General features: G+C 56.4%; 1 protein-coding gene across 2 annotated transcripts in view; it reads left to right on the forward strand.

Moving 5' to 3' along the window:
* AP3B2 (adaptor related protein complex 3 subunit beta 2) overlaps positions 1 to 14,363 on the forward strand; it is a 29,261-nt gene that overhangs the window by 2,359 nt on the left and 12,539 nt on the right. For both annotated transcript variants that reach the window (XM_047739015.1, XM_047739016.1), the window contains exons 2-14: positions 6,068 to 6,143; positions 6,276 to 6,350; positions 6,610 to 6,705; positions 8,985 to 9,145; positions 9,423 to 9,489; positions 9,588 to 9,770; positions 9,866 to 10,149; positions 10,519 to 10,573; positions 10,909 to 10,980; positions 12,245 to 12,307; positions 12,646 to 12,778; positions 13,035 to 13,144; positions 13,597 to 13,773. In XM_047739015.1, the coding sequence (XP_047594971.1) occupies positions 6,068 to 6,143; positions 6,276 to 6,350; positions 6,610 to 6,705; positions 8,985 to 9,145; positions 9,423 to 9,489; positions 9,588 to 9,770; positions 9,866 to 10,149; positions 10,519 to 10,573; positions 10,909 to 10,980; positions 12,245 to 12,307; positions 12,646 to 12,778; positions 13,035 to 13,144; positions 13,597 to 13,773 (1,552 nt within the window). The remainder of the gene's footprint in view (positions 1 to 6,067; positions 6,144 to 6,275; positions 6,351 to 6,609; positions 6,706 to 8,984; positions 9,146 to 9,422; positions 9,490 to 9,587; positions 9,771 to 9,865; positions 10,150 to 10,518; positions 10,574 to 10,908; positions 10,981 to 12,244; positions 12,308 to 12,645; positions 12,779 to 13,034; positions 13,145 to 13,596; positions 13,774 to 14,363) is intronic.

The raw sequence follows: 14,363 nt of genomic DNA on the forward strand, positions 1-14,363 counted from the left end.
GGGAGAGGATGAAGGGAACCAAAGGCTCGGGGACCCCTCGGTGGTGGGAGGAGAGGCGCACAGAGCTGGGGGGGAGAACGGAGCTGGCTTTGAGGAGGATTGCTGCCCAAGGGAAGGAGGGCAGAAGGAGAAGCGGAGCAGGTGTTGGGGATTTTGTCTGAGGCCTTTCATTTTCTGTGAGAAGCAGGTGCCGAAGCTCTGAGAGCAAGAGAGCAAGGCGGTGGGCTGGGATTTGAGGCACATCGAAGGGGTCTGAAATGCAGCAAATAAAGCCAGCTACTCCTGGCAGGGTAGGGGCAGCACGGACAGGATGGCCAGGGTGAGTGTGAGTGAGAGAGCGGCTGGAGCCAGGGGGCAGAAGGCCCTTGGCTGGGGAGGAAGGAAGTAGAGATCAGAGAAGGCCAATAGGAAGGAAGGAATCGAGGACCTGGCTCTGGGATCGGGTCAGAGTGGTCAGGAGGTGCTCAGGATTTCTGAGGAAGAGCGGTTCTGGGGAGGCCGAGGTCCAGATGTGGCTGGAGAGTGGAGGTGAGGAGGGCTTCCCTCCCCTCTGTCTGGATCAGCTCTCCCCTGCCCCGCTTGCCCCCTGGCCAGAGATTGGGGTGTCTCAGTCCCCACTCCCTACCTTCCTCCCCCTCTTGAGTCCTGTCTCTGAGCAGTGAAAAGGAAACCAGAGCCTCCTTCCCTGCCCGCGTCTGGTTTCCGAGTTTCGGGGGCGGGCCGTCTAGGACGCGACAGGCGTCCCTGGCTCTCAGGTCAGCTCAGTCTCCTCTCAGAACAGGACCTGGCGGTGCCCGATGCAGCGGTTCCTCCAGCTCCCGGGGGCCGCGGGGAGGCCAGGGGGCAGAGGGGCCCGTGGGGCTGACCAGGAGGCCGCCAGCCCCGTACTGGGCCCTGAAGGCGGGCCCCCACCCTGGTACCAGGCCTTGCAGCCCGAGGAGCTGCGGTGGCTGCAGGCCCCCGAGGAAGACAAAGCCCCGGAAGCGCCCCTGGAGGGACCCTGCGCAGAGCCTGGCCAGAGCCAGAGCCAGAGCCAGCCGCTGAGGTACAGAGGACTCCTGGGGACCCTCTCCCGACGCTGGGAAGGAAGCTCTTCCCCGTCCCAGCTCCTTAGGAGGAGGACCCCGCTGGGATTTAGGGTCCTGAGGGCAGGGGGAGGTGTTCGGGGCACAGTGTGGGGACTGAGGGCATGAAGGGGCTGAACTTAACTCCGGCAGCTCTCGGGGAGGGGATAATGTTGAGATCCCACCTTGACCTGCCCCCCACCCCTGCCCCGTCCTGGCTCAGGTGGACTCCAGGGGAGGTTCTGAGACAGGCTAAGGCCCACCTGGTAGATTGGGGTTCGGGTGGTGAGGGGGAGGAGGGTGTGTATCAAGGGGGGATGAGCACGGCTGGCCTCAGTGCCAGGTTCTGCCCCCTGCCTGGCCCCTGGAGAGTTCCTCAGGCCAGGCCAGGGGACAGGTCAGAGTGAAGGTGGTGTAAGGGGATCTGACCATGGGAGGCTGGAGTTTCCAGGCTTCAGAGCCTTGCTGTGTATCCCTCACTTCCTCTCCCTCTTGGGCACACGAGCTGGTGTTATGAAGACATGGGGCCCGAAGTGGGCCCATTCTAGGAGGGAGCTGCTGTCTGTTAGTGGGCATTTGGGGGTCCTGCTCTGTGCACTGTCTACCCCCAGTCCCTCTGCTCCCTCAGTTCCCCTGGGCCTGGCCAGGAGCCTCCAGGGCCTGGGGTGCAGGCTCTAGGCCGGGAGGGTGGGGCAGTATGGGCACTGCAGCAGTGCCCTGGGGCATTTGACACAGGCCTGTGGCATTTCTGGGAGTGGCGAGGATACCCGGGCATGAGGCAGTCTGCTTTAGAGAACACCCAGAGCTAAAGAGGACCCGGCAAACTCCGGCTGCTCCCGGGGAGGTCGCCCCAGGCTGACCCCTTAGAAGGAGGCCGGAGGATCCATGAGTCTGTGTGTATTTGATCCTAGAAGCCTCAATTCATCCTCCAGAATCCCAACCAGGAGTCCGCTGGACACTGGGGAATGAGACCGGAGTGACAGCTCTGTCCAAGGGCATCTGTGTACGTGGTTTGTGGTGGAGGAGGCATAGGGGGGCTGTGTTGTGTGGGTTGTATGTGTCCAGATGAGGGTGTGGGGGAGAATGGAGAGGTCTTGTGGGGTGCGTCTGTGTTTGTGGGTATCTAGGGATGTGTAGGGGAAGTGTGTGTTGGTGGATATGTGGACTTACATGTGGAGAGTGCTTTTGTGGGAAGAGTCTGAACGGGAGGTGTGTGGGTCTGTGACCGTGGGTTTCTCTGGGGGCTGTGGGTGTGTGTCTGCAGAAGGCTTTTGTGGGCGTGTGTGGGTTTGCGTATGAATTGCGTGTGTCTGGGGTACAGGTATGTCTGGGGGTGTGTGGATATATCTATGAGATGTAGGTATAGGAGTGTGGGGATACCTTTGGGATGTGTGTCTGGGGGTTCAGGTGTGTCTGGGGGTGCAGGTATGTCTGGGGGTGCAGGTGTGTCTGTGGGGGGTGTGGGCATGTCTATGGAGGGAGGTGTGGGGGACATATGGGAGTGTCTGTGGTACGTGTGTGGATGGCGCTGATGGCAGGTGTGTTGGGTGTGTAGGTGTTGGTAAGGTGTGAGTTGACCGTGAGGTGTATGTGTGGAAGGACCGGGCAGTTCAGTGGTGGGCGTTTGTCCCCTGGGGACGCTGGGGCCCGGCTCTCCTTCCCTCCCACGAGCCGCAGCTGCAGTGCTGTCCAGGCCCGGCTGCATGGTCTGTCCCTCTTTCTCTGAGCTCTGCCCCTTGGGAACTGACCTTCAGGTCTGTGTTTGGGGGAGTGAGAGGACCGTCTGATTTGGGGGGCGTCCCCCATGTGAGGGAATTTTAGATCAAGATGGCTGGGGCTGCACATCTTTTGCCTTCATGTGAAGCTAGCAAGTCCTCTGTGTTCTGGAAGGCTTCATCTTTCTACTTCGCTTTCCTTCAGAAAATCTGTTCAGGAAAGACACTTCCTAAAAGCCTTGGAACATCCATCTCTTAGCCCCACTTCCGACCTTTCTGCACATGTGGAGGCGCGCAGGCGTTCCTGCAGGATGCAGCCAGAGCACGCGGCGGTCGTCCCGTCTTCTCTTCCTCTGAGCCTCCGTCACTACTCATCTCCCTGCAGCAGCATCGCACGTGCCTGCCTGCGACCGTCGTCCTGCTCTCACTGCTCCCCCCTGCTCTCACTGTTCCCACTGACTTCTGGTTTTCTGTTGTTTCTAAATGTTTCACTGCTTTTTAATTTCTACCGTCGATGATTCCTTTCTAGCCTGGGTTGCAAGCTATGGGTTATCAGAGTATCGTCTGGGAGATGAGAGAACTGTGCAGGACCCCACACACAGCTGCTCACCACATTTTGGAACTGTTTTGGTGACACATGAGCACATCAGTTGTCCCACAGCTGTATCAGCTGTGTACAGACACATTTCTTCTCATGAGTATATTTGTAGTTCTCTGTTCACGTCTTTGACCACCAGCCCCTAGCCCCATGCTCCACTGAGCATGGTTGGGCAGGTTGTTCACTGCACAAGGGTACCTGGCCAAGGAATACCAGACTGTACTCTACTCATGGAATGGGGAGCTACAGCTCAGGGCTATGTCTACTTGGGAGGGCAAGCAGAGGGTGGCTATGCTTGCGGCAGCCGTGACAGTGAATGCTGGATGTAGACCTTAAATTGATATCAGTACTTCATTTTGAATATTAAATTTTAATTTGCCACATCCCCAATATTTTCCTTTCTGTTGCTATTGTAGACTGGATTGTGTCCCCTTCAAATTCCTGTGTTGAAATCATAACCCCCAGTATCTCAGAATATGACTGTATTTGGAGAAGGGGTCTTTAAAGAGGTGATTATGTTCAAATGAGGTCCTTAGGCCTCTAATCCAGTCTGACTGGTGTCCTTATAAGAAGAAGAAATTTGGACACAGGGACACACAGGGGTGGGAGACCCTGTGCAGATATAGGAAGACAGCCATCCACCAGCCAAGGGGAAAGGACTCGGAAGAACCACGCCTGCTGACACCATCTCAGACTTCTAGCCTCTAAAATTGTGAGAAAATCAATTTAGGTTGTTTAAGCCACCTGGTGGGTGATGCTTTGTCACGGCGGCCCTAGCAAACGAATACAGTTGCCCTATTTTTTTTCCTTTATTTTATTTTATTTTTTTTAAAGATTTTATTTATTTGACAGAGAGAGATCACAAGTAGACGGAGAGGCAGGCAGAGAGAGAGAGAGAGGGAAGCAGGCTTCCTGCTGAGCAGAGAGCCCGATGTGGGACTCGATCCCAGGACCCTGAGATCATGACCTGAGCCGAAGGCAGCGGCTTAACCCACTGAGCCACCCAGGCGCCCCTATTTTTTTTCCTTTAATGTAGTTTCATATACCAAAGTTAAAAAAAAAAAATTAAACCTTAGCCATCCGGTTACTGATAACTTTATGACCTTGAAAAGAAAAATTTCCTCTTCCACTTCTATGTTTAAGAATCATTTCACGCGGCACCTGGGTGGCTTAGTGGGTTAAAGCCTCTGCCTTCGGCTCAGGTCATGATCCCAGGGTCCTGGGATCGAGCCCCGCATTGGGCTCTCTGCTCAGCAGGGAGCCTGCTTCCTCCTCTCTCTCTGCCTGCCTCTCTGCCTACTTGTGATCTCTGTCAAATAAATAAATAAAAATCTTAAATATATATATATATATGAATCATTTCACAACTAATCACAGATGTGGGGTTTCTTTTGGTCTGAGATGCGTGGACCAGCTCAATGCTTTGCTGCACAGCAGCTGTCCCAGCAGCGTGTATGTGCGGGAAAGAAAGGTTCTTCCTTCCACTGGTGGGTTACTTGTTCCTAATGTACCAGTTCAGACCCATTGATGAAATTGTCCCCTAGGACCTTTGACTTTGTTTTTAGACTGGTACCATGGAATTTTTGTCATTGCCCTGTTTTGTGTTTGCAGTTCCTGGAGGGTGAGCTGCCTGTCACACTGCTCCATTGTTCTCTTCTTCCCCAAATTATTCTTTGAAGCTCCAGGCAAATTTTGCTGCCATGTCCGGAAGTTTGACAAAATGCCTTCATTGAAATTTCATTGGACAGTGCATGAAATTTATGTATTGGCCTGAGGACGACCTCTCTTCTTTTCAGCCGTGTGGAGGGGTCATTTATTCAAATCTTCATTTATTTCTCCCAGGACAGTTTTATAACTGCCTGGAATCCCTGTTGAATGTTAAGTGACAGCTCTGGCTTTTGTTCTGAGGGCATCTCAAGAGATTTCTGGAGCCCTGGGACCCGTCCAGTCCTGGGAGTTAGGTCAGTCTGTGGAGTCCGGACCCGGGAACACACCTGGGCTGGGGCAAGAACATTCTGTCCCTGTTTGGACACTGACTCCTTCCCACGAGCTCCAGAGCTTTCCCTTCTCTCCAGCTGGCAATTTTCTGGGTGGGGCCCCTACTTTTGGTGCCCCAGACCTTTGCTCTTCCAGCTCTGGGTCCCCGCCGGTAGGGGTTTCCTAGGGATGCCGTAACACAGAGCCCCAGAGTGCGTCATTCAGAACAACAAGTGTGTTGTCTCACAGTCAGAGGCTGGCAGGCCAGAAGGCAGGTCTGCAGGGCCATGCTCCCTCTGAAACCTGCAGAGGGATCCTTGCCCCTTCCTGGCTTCTGGCGGTTTCCTGGCAATCCCTGGTATTCCTTGACGTGGAGATGGATCACCCCAATTCTCTGCCTTCACCTGGCATCCCTTGTGTCTCTCTGTCCACATGGCCACCTTCTTAGAAGAACACCAGAAACACTGCATCGGCCATACTCCCGTGTGACTTCCTCCTCATTACAACTCTGGCAACCGTTTCCAAAGAGGGTCACCTTCTGGGGTCCTCGGGGTTAGGACTTCAACATCTCTTTGGTGGGGGACCCAGATCAGCCCGTACCATGGGCTGGCCCCCATTTCTCCCGACCCCAGGTCCCCTGCCCAGGTCCCTTCTTCCTGCCTGGCTCCGGACGGATGACCCTGCTGACCTCCTGTGCCTCCCACACCCGCCAGGCATGACGACCTGAAGGAGATGCTGGACACCAACAAGGATTCCCTCAAGCTGGAGGCCATGAAGAGGATCGTGGCTGTGAGTGAGGAAGGTGTCCTCGGGGTTGGGGGCAGGGATCAGAGAGCAGCTCCCCTCGGCTCCCTGCGGACCTTCCATGGTAAGCGTGGGCCTCCCCACTTTTCCTCCCCCTCCCTTGGCCCCACGCCCCAGATGATCGCCCGGGGAAAGAACGCCTCAGACCTGTTCCCCGCCGTGGTGAAGAACGTGGCCTGCAAGAACATAGAGGTGAGCGCCTCCCGGGAGGGGTCCCCACGCTCCCGCTGGTTGGGCTGAGGAGGACAGTCCAGCCCCCCGGGCCTGGCTTGCTCAGAGCGCCCTCGGTTCAGGAGAAGACACTGTTTGCGTGTCGAGCGGAGGCCCTGGGCACACCGGGGACACTCTCCCCCCATGGGAAGAAATGGTCTCCGGGACCGCAGCCCAAGGGTGGCGACATCTCCTGGGGTGGGTGGGGGGCGCCATCGCGCTGAGAAACCGCCTTCTCCAGGTGAAGAAGCTCGTTTACGTGTACCTGGTGCGCTACGCCGAGGAACAGCAGGACCTGGCCTTGCTGTCCATCTCCACCTTCCAGCGCGGCCTCAAGGTCAGAGGGGTCGCTTTGCCCCCCTGTGCCGGAGGAGTGGCCCTGGGAGAGGCCGGTGTGTGTGTGGGGGGCAGCCTGGGGCCCCACCTGCCTGGAGTGGGGAGGGTCCGCGGCAGAGCAGAGGAACAGCAGGACCCTCAGTGGGGGGAGGCCAGCTCCCAAGGGCCAGGAGACGTGGGGTGGGTGCCCAGAGGCTGTGTCGCTCCTCCCCTGAGGAGCCTGTGATGATGGCGGCTGGGAACAGGAACCATCGAGCCCCTGAACATGGAGAGCCCTGGGCTCCCTGCCCCCTTGGTATAAAGGAATTGTGGCCACAACCAGACAGAAGTCCCCTCCTTAAGGCCCACTCTGTGAGGGGCCTGCTGACCAGGTTCCTTGCCTTTGCCGGTCAGAGCCTTGGCACCAGCGGGGGCTCCTATCCTGGGTTTCTGTGGAGAACAATGACTCTGGAATTCGGTGAGGAGGACTGAAGGGTTTGTTGAAAACAAATGAGCTCTACCCAGAGGAAAACAGCAAAGTTCACCCTGTAGGAGAGCTGCCTCAGGCGTGTGTGTGTGTGTGTGTGTGTGTGTTGGGTTCAAAGGTCAGCACAGACGCCATAAACACATGACTGTCCATTTCCAGTGAGTTCAGTACAACTGCTCATTCCTCTAGCGTTGAAACAAGGTGATTAGGACCATTATACAATTAGAACAATCAGAAGCAATGATTAGAACCGTTCATTTCCAGCAAGGATTCTCCCTTCTTTTGATCAATCCAGGCTGAGACTGTGTTTGCTTCCTTAGCCCACATCTGTGGTTTGCTCAGCAGACTCAGTCCCATCGTGTATCATGTTTCCAGGCAGACGCCAATCTGCTCATAAACCTTCCCCAAGTACAATGTTTGACCAAGATGTGGATCCACCTAACTATACAGTCAGCTGGCATTTTCTTACCTGGTTAGAAACGGTCTTATTAAAAGAAAAAAAAAAAAAAAAGAAACGGTCTTATTCAATAGCAGAAAAATTTCTTAACACCCTTCATGTGCAAAGAGCTGTGGAGATACAGAGACAAAGCAGACACGAGTCCTGCTCTTCAAATGCTTACATATGAAGTGAAACAAAAGGCCTGCATCAAAAATGGCCAGCCAGGGGCTACAAGACGCCCACCAATGCTTGCTGAAATCAAGATCCACAGTGTTAAAATCTACCAGCCTCATTACCCTATCAAAAAGGAAAATCCTTTTTTTAGTAACTTCCTGTGAATCCATAATCATTTCCAAATACAAGGGAAAAAACAGGTTAGAGCCGTAGATAGGATATGATTTGACTCTGTGAAAATACAGACTCCTGCTTTTTATTATTTTTTTTAGGATTTTATTTATTAGACAGAGATCACAAGTAGGCAGAGAGGGAAGCAGATAGAGAGGGGGAAGCAGGCTCCCCACTGAGCAGAGAGCCCAATGTGGGGCTCAATCCCAGAACCCCAGGATCATGACCTGAGCCGAAGGCAGAGGCTTTAACCCACTGAGCCACCCAGGTGCCCCCAGACTCCTGCTTTTTAAATAAGGCTTCTAAACTGTGTGTTTAAAAATCGCTGCTAGAATTTTGACAGGGATTACCATCATCATGTCCTGTCATTTTGTGAATCTTCTCTTCCTCCATTTTAGAACATCAAGAAGGCACCTGTCCGTGTTTTGGCACCTCTCCCATTGTCCATTCTCTAAAATTCACAGCAATTTACAGCCAGCGCAGCTGCTATTGCTCTCACATGACTGCAATGTACCATGTGTAAGGTTGTGCTCCCGTGTGCCCTGGAGGCGACAGGAGCAAAGAAGAGGCTCCTGTGCCCGTCTGTTCTAAACACTGAAGGAAGAGGAAGAAGAGCAACTTCTGGGAGGTTGCTGGGGGGAAGGAGTATTAACGATGAACTCCGCAAAGGAGGCCAGTTTGAATTTGCAGGCAGTCACCTCTGGCATAAATACAAAGACCTCCCCCACCCCAAATCCCACCCAAGGACCAGGAAGTGTTTCAGGATCTCTAGGTATCCTGGAAGATTTTCCCTCTTCCTGAAAAATGAAGCAACGCACTGCCACAACTGTTCCGGTGTCAGATTTCTGCAGCGGGGATGAGAGTCAGTTCCAAGTGGTCCCCACTCCCTCTCCCCCGGGTCCCTAGGACTGGCACTTCATTCAGGGAGACAGGAACTGCTGGTAGCTAGGGACAGTGAGTTCCACTGACATGGCCTTTCCAATCAGGCCACTGTGCTCTCTTAGGGCTCTGCCTCCACCTCTGCTCCTAGGACCCCAACCAGCTGATTCGCGCCAGTGCCCTCCGCGTCCTCTCTAGCATCCGGGTGCCCATCATCGTGCCCATCATGATGCTGGCCATCAAGGAAGCTGCCTCGGACATGTCACCCTATGTACGGAAGACAGCTGCTCACGCCATCCCTAAACTCTACAGGTACGCCCCCAACCTAGCCCTTCACTCCTCAGGGGGTGGCCCCAAGCCCCCAACCCACCCCTGGGCTCTCCCAAGTCTTGCAAATTGCCCTTCTTCTCTTGTGCTTCGGATGGTTTGAGACGGTTTGGGGAACTGATAGAGATGGAGGACAGTGTTGGTGGCAGCTCACACGTCTACCAATAAGGTTGGGGTGGGGGTGGTGAGCACAGTGTGAGCAGATACTGGGAAGGCTGGGGAGGGCGGAGGGGTAATTCCCTCACAACCGTTTCTCCTTCAGTTTGGATTCTGACCAGAAGGACCAGCTGATCGAGGTCATTGAGAAGCTTCTGGCCGACAAGACCACGGTGTGTACACGAGCACACACGGATGGGTGGTGGAAAAGAGGGGCCCAGGGGCCCTCTGCCCTTCCTGTTCACGCTCTCTTGCCCTGTCTGTTCCCCAGCTGGTGGCGGGCAGCGTGGTGATGGCCTTCGAGGAGGTCTGCCCGGAGCGCATCGACCTGATTCACAAGAACTACCGGAAACTCTGCAACCTGCTCATCGACGTGGAGGAGTGGGGCCAGGTGGTCATCATCAGCATGCTCACCCGCTACGCGCGCACGCAGTTCCTGAGCCCCACGCAGAACGTGAGTGGGCCCCGCCCCCAGCAGCGCGGTGGGGAGGGCGGCCTGGAGGAGGCGCCCACTGCCCCCCACCCTGCCACCCCCCCATCTCCGCCTAGGAATCTCTGCTGGAGGAGAACCCCGAGAAAGCCTTCTACGGCTCAGAAGAGGATGAGGCCAAGGGCCCGGGCTCGGAGGAGGCAGCCACCTCAACAGTGCCCACCCGAAAGCCCTACGTCATGGACCCCGACCACCGGCTGCTGCTGCGCAACACGAAGCCGCTGCTGCAGAGCCGCAGCGCCGCGGTGGTCATGGCGGTGGCACAGCTCTACTTCCACCTGGCGCCCAAGGCGGAGGTGGGCGTCATCGCCAAGGCGCTGGTGCGTCTGCTGCGCAGCCACAGGTGCGCCCCCCACCCACTGCCTGCCCTGCCCCCGCCCCCCCCCCCCCCCCGCCTGCCCCACTGGCGCGGGGAGGGGTGGCTGGGGTGGGCAGCCCCCACCCCCCCGCGGGCTGACCTACATCCACCCACGCTGCCCATTTCAGGAGGGGTAAGCAGGCCCTCCCAGCTTTTCTCCGACCCTGGGTGCACAGGTCGTGCCCCACTCTTCCCCCCTACCCCCCCCAGCCCCGCGCCATACTGACCCCGTTAGTGCCCACCCCCGACTGGCGCCCTCCCCTCCCTCCTATTTGGCCCACCTCCCTACCCTCGGCTCTCTGTCCCTCGCCCGGGCGGAGGGCCCAGGGTACCTCTGACCTGTTCCCCCCGTAGTGAGGTGCAGTACGTGGTGCTCCAGAACGTGGCCACCATGTCCATCAAGCGCCGGGTGAGCACGTCCTGCGTGGTGGTCGGGGGAGCGGCGCCTATGGGTGCGGGTGGCCCCTGGACGGCAGGACGGGGATACCTTAGCTGGGGGGAGCGTGGGAAAAGGCAGACCCCAAGCGCAGGACGAGGAGCAGGGCCTGGATCCTGAGAGCTGCTGAGGGAGGAAAACCCAGAGAAGAAAGACGCGGTCACGTCTGAGATGGGTGTGGGAGGACAGTGCGGTGGGGGGGGGCAGGAGGGATTCTGTGCCTCTGGTTGGGAGAGCTGGGGGAGCTCTGGGAGCTAGGCCCGCTCGGGCTGTGAAGGAGCGTCCTGGGGCCGCCTCTCTTGCGCCAGGGTATGTTCGAGCCCTACCTGAAGAGCTTCTACATCAGATCCACGGACCCGACCCAGATCAAGATCCTGAAGGTGAGTGAGGCTGGCTTTCCGCCTCCCTCCCTTCCCCACCCACAAACCGGGACATCCGCAGTGGCCACCGTGGTGCCTGCCTGGTTCTGGGGCTGGGCGCAGGGCTGCTGAGTCAGAAGTGTTTGCTCTGGAAGCTGGGCTGCTGAGAGAACCTTGGCCTATCACCTGTTAAACCTCTGCCGCTTTTCACATGTAAAGTAAACTGATTTTCATAATAAACTAAAGAAGCAGACATTGTCTCCCGTTTATAAAAATGTAGACCCAAGTTCCCTAGTGCAGAGTCAGTTCTGTTGACTCCTGAGTTCCTCCTTTGCCCCCACTGTGGTCTCCTGTCTTCCACCCACCGTGTTCCTTTCCCCACACACCCACCCCCATCAGGCGTTCACGCAAACATACACCCACAGAAGTGGTGTCAGGAGCCCCTACCCACATTCCATTCCCGCTCTGCCTTCTCCTTACTGAGTAATTTCATTCAGCGGCAGTTAATCCCAACTCTGAGCATCTACTACGTGTCAGTCACAGCTAGATCTCGGGGTACGAGGGATGACAGACTCATCAAACACTTTGCCCTTTGGAGCTTACAGTCTAGTGGAATGAGAAGAGACACTGAGCAGCTAATTGCAAAACAAATGTAAAAATCCATTTGAGAAATATGGTCAGAAAGAGAAGTGGAGAGGGCTGTCAGCACAGAGGAGGCCCTGGTCTAGTCTGGTGCCAAGGAAGCTTTCCTCCAGAAGGTGAGGCTTGAGCTGAGCCTGAGAAATGAACGTGAATTGTCTAGGCGAATGCAGGGACAGGAATGGCAGGAACTGCTTCACAGGGAGGAAGCAGTATATGCAAAGGCCCTGAGGCAGGAAGAGGTCTGACAAAAAGCCAGTATGACGGGCATGGAGGGTAAGGGGGAGAGCAGTGTGAGGACAGAGGTAGACAGTGGTTGGCTTGTGGAGTTTTATAGACCATGGTAGGAATGTTGCCCTTTATCCTAAAAGCAATAGGATGCTTTGTTTTCAGTTTTCAGTGGAGGTGGAGGGTGACATGCTCATGCTGTCTATCCGCGAACTCAGGGAATCCATTTAGGAAGCAAACTGGTCTTTCTGCACTTTGGACAAGTTTCACAATCTGTCATTTCCTTCATCAGTTTAAGGATGATGCAGGGCTGCCTGTAGGATTGTTTCCTGGCCTGGGAAGTGTGTTTGGGACCAGGGGTTATGGAAATACACAAAGCCCACTGGCTGCCCCGCCCATTTTTTTTGCCTCCCCGCAGCTGGAGGTGTTGACCAACCTGGCCAATGAGACCAACATCCCTACTGTCCTTCGGGAATTCCAGGTACGGGCCAGGCCCAGCTCCCAGGGGAGGGACCCCGGAGAGTTGCCCGGAAGCTCCTTGTGCTCAGTGACAATCGTCCTGATGGGCCGCTCTTCTCTTCAGAGCCAGAAGTAGAGAAATGGTTGTCTTAGACCCCCTCCCAGTGTCTTCTGCTGGCTGTGGGCCCGGGAATCACTGTGGGATGGGTAAGAGGGTCACTCCCTCTCCCAGAATTTTGTCTCTGGGGTGACAGTCATTGAATGAGGGGTGACAGCCTTCCCGGAAGGCCACTCTCATGCCAGAATCATGGGGAAGGGGGTCATGGCCAGCAGGGGTCACTCTGTTGTGGTGTCCCACAGACCTACATCCGCAGCATGGACAAGGACTTCGTAGCGGCCACGATCCAGGCCATCGGGCGCTGTGCCACTAACATCGGCCGAGTCCGTGACACCTGCCTCAATGGCCTGGTGCAGCTGCTATCTAATCGTGACGGTCAGTGTTGGTCTGCGTGTCCTCCTTTGATGAGCAGAGGGCGTCTGACAGGCCTGTCTGTCCGGGCATGATGCATGTTCGTCTGTCCACCCACCTCAGCGTCTAAGTGTGGCCGCATCTCTGAGAGCCACTGGAGAGTGCAGGGAGCCGTGGAAGAGGGCTGAGGGTCTGGGAGCGAGCAGGGCAGGCGCGTGCACTCCCCCGCGCGTGGCCGCCTCACCACCCGGGGCCCACACACTCACTTCCCGGCTGGCAGAGCTGGTGGTGGCAGAGTCCGTGGTTGTCATCAAGAAGCTGCTGCAGATGCAGCCGGCACAGCACGGCGAGATCATCAAACACCTGGCCAAGCTCACTGACAACATCCAGGTGAGGGCGTGCCCCCGCTTGCCCTCCCATCCAAGCTTCCTCCGTGATTTTAAAGCCTGGTGATTAAACACTATAGCCTTCGTGAAATCAGCTTCCATACCTTCCATCCAGGCTCCGAAAGGACCGCAGGTGGAAAGGGGACCAGGTGACCCTCACAGGTTGCCTAAGCCTCGCTTTCCCCCCTGTGGGTCCCTTGCTGAGCTCCACGGCCTGTACCACGGCTCACATTTTCTCTGAAGCTCTTGCCGATGGACGGACCTCGTGTTTTTCTCTTTGTCCTGTGAAGTTGAAACTTTCGAATAAGGCATCCCTTGAGCCCCCTGGCCCGTTTCCCAAGGACCCCACTGTTCATTGGCCAGCACAGATGGAGGCATGGCATTTGCTCGGCTGGCCACGTGCCCACCCGCACGTCCACACATACCCGGGTCCTGACCGCTCCCGCACACCCGCAGGTGCCCATGGCCAGAGCCAGCATCCTGTGGCTCATCGGCGAGTACTGTGAGCATGTCCCCAAGATCGCACCTGACGTCCTGAGGAAAATGGCCAAGTCCTTCACGGCGGAGGAGGACATTGTCAAGCTGCAGGTCATCAATCTGGCAGCCAAGCTCTACCTGACCAACTCCAAGCAGGTGAGCAGGGAGAGGTAACCCCCGGACACATACTGAGCCCCAGAAACGGCCCAGGCGGGAAGCTGTGGACCCTCACCAGGCAGCCGGGAACTCCAGCATCTCTTTCTGTTTGAAGACAGAGTTCAGGGCAAGTGTCTAGTGTCCCCCCAGGGTCCACAGCTACTCCGAGGGCTCAAGGGCCAGGAAGGATGGTGGACGGGGGCGTTGAAGAGGCTCCCCTATGGGGCTGTGACGTCCGGTCTGCCAATGCGAGCGTTCCTCCCTGCTGCCTTGGGAACAGTAGGGCCAGAAAGAACCACAGAGGAGTGGGCCTGAGGGAGGGGCCGGTGATGGCGGGCACTGGTGGGAGAATGTGTATCCTAGGAGATGGGGTCTGTCCGTCCTCCCAAAGCATAGCGGTGTTTGGCCAGTCTGTGCCAGGGACGTGAGGGTAAATCTCTGCTTGGTCTGGGATGGTACTGGTGTCTGTTGTGGTTCTCAAGGTTAAAGGTTATGGGAGGTACCATAGCCAAGGGCATGGCTCAGCTAGGCTGGGATATCAGGATAGTAAAAGCCTGGTAAATGTCCAGCAAGCCGTGAGATGGTCCAAG

This window comes from Lutra lutra, chromosome 7, assembly GCF_902655055.1.
Source record: "Lutra lutra chromosome 7, mLutLut1.2, whole genome shotgun sequence".
Taxonomy (NCBI): Eukaryota; Metazoa; Chordata; class Mammalia; order Carnivora; family Mustelidae; genus Lutra; species Lutra lutra.